This window comes from Benincasa hispida, chromosome 8, assembly GCF_009727055.1.
Source record: "Benincasa hispida cultivar B227 chromosome 8, ASM972705v1, whole genome shotgun sequence".
Lineage (NCBI taxonomy): Eukaryota > Viridiplantae > Streptophyta > Magnoliopsida > Cucurbitales > Cucurbitaceae > Benincasa > Benincasa hispida.
This window is the reverse complement of record NC_052356.1, coordinates 17,081,692-17,091,988: the sequence shown is the minus strand read 5'-3', so window position 1 is coordinate 17,091,988 and position 10,297 is coordinate 17,081,692. Positions and strand designations below refer to the sequence as shown.

The 10,297-nt window shown below is 31.3% G+C and overlaps 1 protein-coding gene across 1 annotated transcript; it reads right to left on the bottom strand.

The window, feature by feature from the left end:
- Positions 1-4,300: 4,300 nt before the first annotated feature.
- On the bottom strand, positions 4,301-7,065 carry LOC120082572 (E3 ubiquitin-protein ligase AIRP2). Its single transcript, XM_039037809.1, has 5 exons — positions 6,790-7,065; positions 6,085-6,235; positions 5,737-5,803; positions 5,354-5,588; positions 4,301-4,773 (listed from the first exon to the last, which is right to left on the bottom strand). Exons 1-5 carry the CDS (start codon positions 6,855-6,857, stop codon positions 4,563-4,565), a joined length of 732 nt encoding a protein of 243 aa, XP_038893737.1. The 5' UTR covers positions 6,858-7,065; the 3' UTR covers positions 4,301-4,562.
- Between the last annotated feature and the right edge of the window lie 3,232 nt (positions 7,066-10,297).

Genomic DNA, 10,297 nt, shown 5'->3' with positions numbered 1-10,297 from the left:
TTCAATTATACTGTATATGACAAAGTAGGGACATAATTAAATTAGGAAAAATTAATCCTTAAAATCTGGGTTCGATATTGCAGAGTTGTAAAAACTTTGGATTGATACCATTACAATACTAATAGCCACATGTTTTTTTATCCTTTCACCTTCACAAAGAGGAAGAGGTCAAATTTTGTTTGTTGTTGATAGCTCGTAGAAATGCAAGCTATTGTAGCCTTCTATTTAGAATTATGAGGGCTAATAAGCAGAATATGTGTTGATAATATTAAGAATTCATGTGAAAAGTGAGCTTGCGTCAAGCAACACCAAAAATCCTCACTAAACCTATACCATGCGTTATTCCTGGTCAAAGTGTCCATTTTTGCATATATTATAGGAATTGATGCATGCGTCGGTCCCAGATCATACGTTATTCCTAGTTGACCGCATGAGTTGATTAGTTTGCCGCATGAGATGTTGCGTCCACAGAGTGATAATCGTAATAGAAGTCTGCTCGCAAGGTAAATGGAATGTGTTGGCACCTTAGGAGAAACAAGCATGAACGCATACCTTAGGAGTATCAACAAGATAAGATGATGTTGACATTGCCCATACCGCGACAAAGATAGCAGTGAGGCAGAACGTAATCATGAAGGCTGTCGGCGTTTAAGCTCTATAAATAGCACCTTGGACCTTCACTTCAAAGCATCTGAGCTTCTGCCTTAAGGCAGATATTTGCGATCACAGATGAGAGCATGAGCGAGATTTTCTTTGAGGATTCTTCACCTCCACAATCCATTCCGAGTGACGATCGGAGTTTTTGCCGGAGATAGAGCTTGAGAGAGATTTCTCCATCATCCATCCATGGCACCACAAGCAGCCTTGATGCATTTCGGATGAAAAGCAAGAGATTGTTTTCATCTAGCCTTCCATTTCTCCTCCTGTCTCTATATTGTATTACATTTTGGCTTAAGACATTAATACATTTTGTAATCAATGTATATCTTAACTCCTTCAACACCATCTTCTTCATTTTCTTCATCTTTGTCATCATTTACCTTCATCGTTTAGTTATCAAAGGCAGTCGCATACTCAATCGTGTAGCCTATAGATAGAACGCATGTAGCAACCCATTGAGAGGTGTGTGTTGTGCGAGTATAGTGAGATAATCTTCTTCGCTTAAGTGTGAGACGGTAGCAACACTCGTCTATGAGCCGTCGCAATGCTTGTCTATGAGTTGATTAGCCGCGACTAACCGCCTGAGAGGGTGAGTGGTGGAACACACCAAAGCAAAGTATGCATTGTTTTTATTATGTTCGACGCAACTATGCATTATAGAGATATAAGCATGTGGCCAGCCACCGAGAGGTGCGTGATGTGTTAGTGTGGCGAGCTGGGATTACTTGGGCAGCCTAACATAATGAACATTAGTATGTGTTAACGACTGTTGCATCTCTATCAATTCTCATAGTTAAACTTCCATTGCTCAATCTATCTAGTTAAGAGTAAGAGTAGCGCATAATCCGTTAACTTCTGCCTTTTTTTCTTTTATTCATCGCCTCAAACGCATTGCTTCACAAATACTATTTAGTTACAAGTCCCTGAGTCCGACCTCGGATCACCCCGAGAAACTTGCGTTCTCGTTATACTTGGCGAAAATGCAAGAAAACTTGTGACAGGAACGCATGGTCATCGCATACATGCGTAAATGCATATTGTATATTTTTCTAGTCCAACGCATGACCATCGACGCATGGAGATCAACGCATCACATAAACTACATAATTATTTTCCTCTCCTCTTCCGAACCAACTGTTTCCCTCCATTTAATTTACTTTAGTTGAGAAAAATTCAATTAATTTCAGAGGTTGACAATCTAACTTTCACAGATAAAATCTACATAAACTTTTGTAATTTACAACTATTTTTTACTTGGATTTTATTTGGAATCAGCTCAACATCATTTCATAAAATTATTTCTCCCCCGAAATCTCATCAAAGTAGTAGAAAAAATGACATAATTCATCCTATATAAGTCGAAAAAAATAAAGACAAAAAAAATGAAAAAACTGGTCATTAAAAAGAAAGGAAATATCCATATGATTTCAGTATTTTTTTAATTTTTACACACATGTATTGATGGGTTTAAAATGAAATCTCAAGGTACTAAATTGATTTATTTATGAAAAGTTCAAAATTTTTAGAAAATATTTCAATTTAAATTATGAACTTGTGTAAGTGTATTAAAATTTACACCATCTATTACCTTATGTTTTGAAGAACTTCCGGTGAAACTTATGATTGTATTAATTGAACCCCTAAAAATTCATAGATAAATAAATTGAGACTCTTAGTTAAAACTTTCTTTTGAAAATCGACAACGCATTTACTCAAATAGTCCATTTTGTAAAAACGATATTTAAAGATGTTTACACACATTTGAGAATTAATGCACGAATGATTTCCATATGTACTTGTAATGAAGGGTCTAAATTGATTGACTAATCAAAATTAAGAAGTCTGATCAATTCAAATTATAAGTTTCACATGTTATTGTTCAAACAAAATCACGAGAATAATATAAATTGATAGACTTACAAAAATTCATGATTTAAATTAATAGAATTACTAGTTAAAAGTTTTAATTGATACAATATTAAATTTAGGATTATAAATCAATATTTGCTTAAGTTTTTATTAATTTTAAGTGGTGCAACCCATAAAGTTTAGGTGTGAAAATTGATTTTTACCTCTTTTTTTTTTTTTTTTCATCTTTAGGAGTTGTTTCGATGGCAAATATTGTTTTGTGGATATAGATATTAAATATCTAAGATTTGAATGTCTACGTTTTAAATGTCTGAGATAATTAATATCTGTGTTTGGATATACATCATTAATGTCTTGTATTTAAATATTTGTGTTCAATTCAATATTTTGTATATAGAAACTAAAAGTAAATAATTACTTAACTAAACATAAGAGATCAATTAAATTTAACATTAATTATTGTTATGTTAATTAATTTTTTAAGTGAAATAATAAAAAACTAAATAAATACTTTTTAATTAAACATAATTAAATTAATTACTAAAAACAATCAAATTAATTAGAATATTGATAATTAATAATAATAATTTATATTAAATAATTAAGATAACATAAAATATTAATGGTAAAGATATTAGTTGAAATTTATTAAGTCTAGTGGATACTCGATATTAGTTTATTAATTAATTAAACTATATTTTTTACTGTTCATAATGTATTAAAAAATCTATGTAGATAAATTTTAAAGTTCCCTAAATAATAATATCTTCAATTTTCCCTAGATAATAATATCCTAGATTTTAAAGAGTATAATTTTATGAAAATATTAAATATTGATCTGAAATATCATAGGAAAACCTATGAAACAAACGGAACCTTAAAGTTTTTTTACCCATTTTCATCTTAATTATTTTGACCAATAATGTATAGATAAAACCCGATTCCATAAGCGAAGAGAGTTTTTACAGTTGAGACTTAGACTTAAATTTTAATAAAACTTAAAATGAGATAGTATTAAAGTACATGAACGTATATTATCAATCTCGAGGTTTGAGATTCGATCTCCCACTCCACATATTGTCAAAAAAATCATGTTATTAAATTTCCAACTACATGTCAACATTTTTGTTGATATTTTCTTATTTCTATGAAATTGACATCTATATAAGAGGTGAATCAACCTATTATCGTAAAAAAAACCATGATGCATAAAAAAAAAAAAAAAAATCACATTAATGCAAGGATTATTTTCAAATATTAGAAAATGAACAAGCTTATTTACAAATATAGTAAAATACCAGACACTAATAGATCTTATAATGACATTTTGATTTTGCCATTTGACACAATAGAATATTTTTTTAAAAAAAATTACTTCCATAATTTGCTCTGTTTTTATAATTTCTTTTAAGAATATTCATACATTTTTATCAAAATTTAAGATTAAAACCCCAACATTTCAAGCTATTTACTTTATGTTTGACATGTCGAAGCTTAAAGTCATGTCCAGGCTAAAAGTCTAAAAAGTTGAGAAGAAACAACAACAATAATAATAATAATAAAAAGAAAGAACTAGATTTAGGATGCAGGACCATTCTTCAAACTTTTTTGTTCTTTTTTTGGTTGCTGGAGTACCAAAATATCTAGACAAGCCCAAAATATCCCAACAAGTAGCCTCCAGATCCACCTAAGCATAAGATTACAAAACAAATCTCTGTCCCTATCCACAACTATGTGTATTTATATATATAGTAATAATTTGATTTGCAGATATTTCAATAAAGATTTGCATTGATTGATTGGGGAGGGTGAAATGTGACAATTGAGTGAACCAAAATCATTCACTTTGATAAGCTAAGAAACTGAAAATTAGCAACATCCTAGCATTAGCCAGAGAACCCTTATTTACATTTCCTAACTCATCTCATCAAACTATAATTATATATACAGAAAGTTCACCTAATACTCACACATTTCATGGGATAAGAACTAATTAATACTCACAGATTGAAAAAACTTTGTCCACCATTCTCTCACCTAATATGAGAATCAATAGGAAGAAACACTGGATCAGGAACAACCAATGGCAACTTATCAATGTATGCAAATAGTCTCTTCCGGTTGTCCTGCAAAATCGAAGTTAGATCAATCATTTCACTCTTGTCTGTGAAGATCCAAAGGTCGCTGGAGTTGACTCTCTTGAGGCTATCCCGACAGAAGGGACACGACTGAGAACGACCGCGCCTGGAAGATGGAAACAGACAGACAAGATTCTAGTCATTCATAGAAAGATTGAAAGAAGATGAGGTTGGATATGAATTTGAGAATGCTAGCAATAAATGCAAAACTATATAGACATCAGGATGGTTAAAGAAGATTTTTCAAATCCAACAAGAGAATTTAATTTTACCCCACGAGAGAGAGTGCATTTTGTCTAGACCTACTTCCACTTGCCGACAGATATGTTAAATCCATAGTTTTTTTTTTTATTTTCATTATTTTCTATAGTAAAACAATTGTGAGAACGGGGATCGAACCTCCGACTTTAGATAGAGTTTATATCAATTACAACTAAACTAAGCTCACTTTGGGAGAATATTGTTGGCCTAAAAAAAGTGGAGAACTTCAGGGACGTCTAAAAGAATAAGCTTATCTATTCACTTCTCAAAGTGGCTATGTCAATTACAACTAAGCTAGGCTCACTTTGATAAAATATTGCTGGTCTAAAATGTGGATAACTTTAAGGACATCTAACGAATAAACTTATCTATTCACTTATGAAAGTTGCTATCAAACATGACCTTAATCACAAACAAATACTTACCAGTCTTGATAACATTTCAAGCACAAAGAATGGTTGCAGTTGGGCAAAACAACCATGCCGTTAAACTCCATACAAATTCCACACTCCTTCTCTCTTTCTATGTCGATTTCGGACAGTTTCCCCCTTCCAAATTCATCCCTTCTGTTGTACCTGGCATTGCAGACTTCTTTTTGCTTTCTATCTTCCAATTCTGTGATGCCTTTTTGAAGTTGCAGAAGAGAAGGAAAGATTACCACTGTGGATGAGAAGGCCAAATCCATTAAAACCCCAACCAGAAAAGAACAAGAAGAAAAAGTTCAGAAATCTAAGTTCCAAAACAGATTTATAGCACCAAAATTTCTAACTAAATAAACTAAAAATTCACTTAGGCTGCACTCACTCACCATAAAATTCTCTAATGCTTGCTTTTCGCTCGTAAATGGACATGGTGGTCTTTCCATCTGGATAAGTCTGCATCAAAGCATTGTTGCACAAGACAAGAACTAATTAAATTATAATTACCTCCATTGTCAAGAAATTGAACATCACAATCAGACTTCTTTGTTTCAAAAAAAAAATTTATTTTAGTTGTCAATCAGGATATATTTTAAAGTTAGTAAAGATAAAGGGTCTTCAATGGAAAAGAAAAAAAAAATATATCAAGACAAAAAACACACAAAACTAAGACCAATAGCCAACTGGTAATCACTGCCAAATAGAACCAAAATGTAAAAGGCATACATCATACATACCACATAGATAAGGATTCTTAACAGCCCCAATGCACCAGCAAGGTAACAATCAGTCCATTGAACAAGAAAAAGGAAAAAGGGAGCAGCAGGGCTGTATGATAATCTCATTTGAACACAAGCTCCATCACTCTCTCTTGGACAGTCTAAAGCACTGCAAAACAAAGAGGAAAAGATCAACCAAAAAAAAAAAAAAACAGAGTTAGAGAAAATTTGATGATTGTTTTTGCTATTTCATATGAATTTCCTCACCCCCTCCAAATTTCAGATATTTCTTCAGTTCCCTACTGCTCAACTTTTACACAGCCGACTAAAAGAGCAATCAATAATTAAATTTCCTTACTATTCCTGATAAAAACCACAATCAATTAACACACACACACACACACAGAAATCGTGAAACTAAACAACTATGCAGCAATTAAGATCATTCTTAATTTGATTCAACAATTCACTGAAGGATATTTATATTCCTTGTCCAACATTCAACAATGTAGACTGTTTCAAGAAGTAAACAGTCCATTGTACTGTCGACTGTAGAACATGTGTCTTGAAAATCATAGCTAGAAAAAGATAGTTAACAAGGTAAATCAAGCAATACACATTTCAGCATCAGTTTCTTAATTCTCGAATTTATAGCCAAACAGTTGCAGAAACAAAAATTTCAAAAAAATTTTGATTCACAAAGAAAAAGAGGAAGAGAGTTACAGAGTATTGGCATGTTGAACATCGGCTTCAAGCGCTTTAAGCGAATCCTTGAATGAAAGCTTTCCCATGGCGTCGTAATTTCCCGGAAAAAACAGAGTTTCAACAATCCAACAAAAAATTGAAACGATGAATCAAATAGAATCAAAATCTCGAGATGAAACCCTACAGATTATCATCATATTCAAACAGAAAATTGAAGAAAGAAAATTTCTTCCGAAATGGAAAATCCGAAAAAGAGATTATAAGCAGAAATTCTCTCTAAGCAAACGCCGGTTTCTCTCAGCTTCCTTCTAAAGCCGCTCTCTTTTATAAATATCCACACAATTTACTGAATTTACCATCTTACCCTCCTTTCATCAAATAATTACAATTCGACTTGAATTATAAAAACAATCTTTCCTTTTGATTTCACCCATACTTTTAATAAATCTTAAAGCTATATATTAAAATTAATTGTTAATCAAAATTAGTTAATAAAACTAAGAATTTAATTTTACAATTTATACATAGAAATACTAAAAGAGAGTTTTATTATTTTGGAAAAATTAACAATAAAATAATTATAGAGGCTAATTTTAAAATTTATTGAAAGTTAAAATGAATTATTTCTAAAATTTTATTACTAAAATGAAATAAAATCGACTATTTTTAACCAATTCTTTTAATGGTGGATTGTGGTGTAATTAAAGTATGATTTAATAGATTCTTCCATATGATATTTTAGAGAAATTTTATCGTACTACAATAATATAAACTTTTTATATTGGTCATATTACATCTGTGTATTGAATTAATAGAATGCTGCAATGATATTAAAACTACGTCAATTGAATTTATACTCATTTTAGTATAAAAAAGTATATTTAAAAATGGCGTAAAAGGTATAAAATAAAATAATATATTATTAAATGACATATAATTAATAAGTATTTTCTCAGAATTTTAGGCAGGGAATTGTCGAGAGAAATTAAGTTTGGGCCCACAAGAATAAAGGATATGATTATTGAAATGACGTGGCAAGTTTTCAGTTGTTAAAAGTAATTCCTAGAAACAGCGGGCGACGCCCAATGTTTTAGTTTATGTTGGCTAATATTAAATTACATTCTAATTTTCATTAATTAGAATTAAGTATTGGAAAATTTCATAAAATGACCCAAAAATCAAAATTTTTTCTACCAATCACCTCTTCCTAAAAATTTTGTTATCAGTAACCTTTTGTCCATGTGAAATTTCAAAATTACCTCTAATTTTAAAAAGTCTTTAGACCAAACCCTTCCATCTTGTTCCTCCAACCATTTCTCAAGCTTTCAATATGTATTCAATGCAACATCAACATTTCACCGAAGCATTTATTCCCAACTAATATTCTATCAATGCAAGGTCACTCTCAGTACTCACTTTCATCGAACTCCCCACGAAATCCTCTCATTATTCTCTTGGAGTGTTATCTCAGAGTTTCAGTCCAATATTCTCGTCAATCGCTTTCATCGTCAGATTTAGAAACAGAGAGAATGTAAGTGATATTCAATATTTCTTGTCCCATATCGCTTTCTTAATAAGTGTTGTTTAACATTAAATGAACGATTGTATAGTAATATATACATAATCATTCACTACAATATAAATGATCGTTCATGAATTACTAGACGATCGTGTAGTAAGTTATAAACGATCGTGTAGTAATTTATAAATGATCGTGTAATACTGTATAAGAGATCGTGTAGTACTGTATAAATGATCGTGTAGTATTGTACAAACGATAGTGTAATACTGTATAAATGATCGTTCATAAATTTATATGATCTCATATATAATACTAAGCGAACACATATAAATAGTTGGGTGATCACTTATCAATTATTGGGCGATTTCTAAAATTTTATGGAAATTATATAACAGTCGGTGAATCAGTGAGTATCATACACCAACGACTGAATATCGATTCGAATTTGTTTGATATTGAAGGAACTCTTATAATCGTCCATATTTTCTAAACGATTATTTTAGAATATGTAAACGATCGTTTAGAAAATGTAAGCGATCATCTAGATTATCTGAATGATTGTTTAATAATCCAAAACGACAGTCTATATTTTCTCAACGATCATTTAAAAATATGTAAACGATCACTTAAAAAATATAAATAATAAGCGATCGTTTACAACTATCTAAACGATTGTTTAATAATCTTAAACGATCGTCTATATTTTCTAAATGATCATTTGAGAATATGTAAATGATTGTTTAGAAAATGTAAGCGATCGTTTCGACTATCTAAACAATCGTTTAATAATTCTAAATGATCGTCTATATTTTCTAAACGATCATTTAAGAATATATAAACAATCGTTTAGAAAATATAAGTGATCGTTTAAGACTATCTAAACGATTATTTAATAATCTCAAACGATCGTCTATATTTTCTAAATGATCATTTAAGAATATGTAAATGATCATTTAGAAAATATAAGTGATCTTTTAAGAATATGTGATCGTTTAGATTATGTGATCACTTAGAAAATATAAGTGATCGTTTAATAATCCTAAATGATCGTCTATGTTTTCTAAACGATCATTTAAGAATATGTAAACGATCATTTAGAAAATATAAGTGATCGTTTAGATTATCTAAACAATCTTATAAGACTATGTAAACGATCATTATCATTTGAGAATATCTAAACGACTGTACACAAACATATCTCATTCAGACGATAGGCTATCATCTTTATTTTGTTCAGTTGTTGGCCCATCAAATGATGTTGGACGGTAAATGTATCTCCCATCTGACGAACCATGGTTGTCAAGTTCGCTAAATCTTTGTGAACTTCTTTAATTTCCTCCCTAAGGACCTTGTAGGATTTGGAATGACGACGTCTTGAGGACTTCTGCTGCCTCTTTCCCTTCAGAGGGTTAGTCTGAACCGACATACATGGTTTTGGCTCTATACGTTGCATATTTATATGTTGATCTACATGAGGTTCATGCTCTTTGTGCCCCTCAGAGGACTCGTGAGTACCGATGGAGTGTTCAACCCCTTCGATGTTTCTTTCTCCAACAACATGAACCACATTAAGTCCTTCCAGTCAGGCCTCTTTGTACCTTATCTCCTCTGTAGTAGGTACAAGTCTCGACACAACAATAGTCTGTGCATAAACAACTGAGCAAGTCAGAATGCATGAAACTATAAACAAATGAACAAGTCAAAAGCGATCGGTTATTTACTTTTTTTCGCTGGAAAAATTTATTTCTAAATGATTGGTAAGATGGAGCACGAGAATAAGTCCATATAAGAATTCTAGGAATTGCAACCTTGCTGACATTGGTGGCTATGAATTTACTTGATGTGGATAAAATTTCATAAGCCTAAACCTACGATATGGGAACTTTGTTACACGTACATAACACACAGGTTCAATGCATACTAAAGTGAATCAGAAACAAAAGTACATACTTGGAATGCAAGTGTGAATCCCTTTATACGGTAATATGAGGTAAGGTGATCATT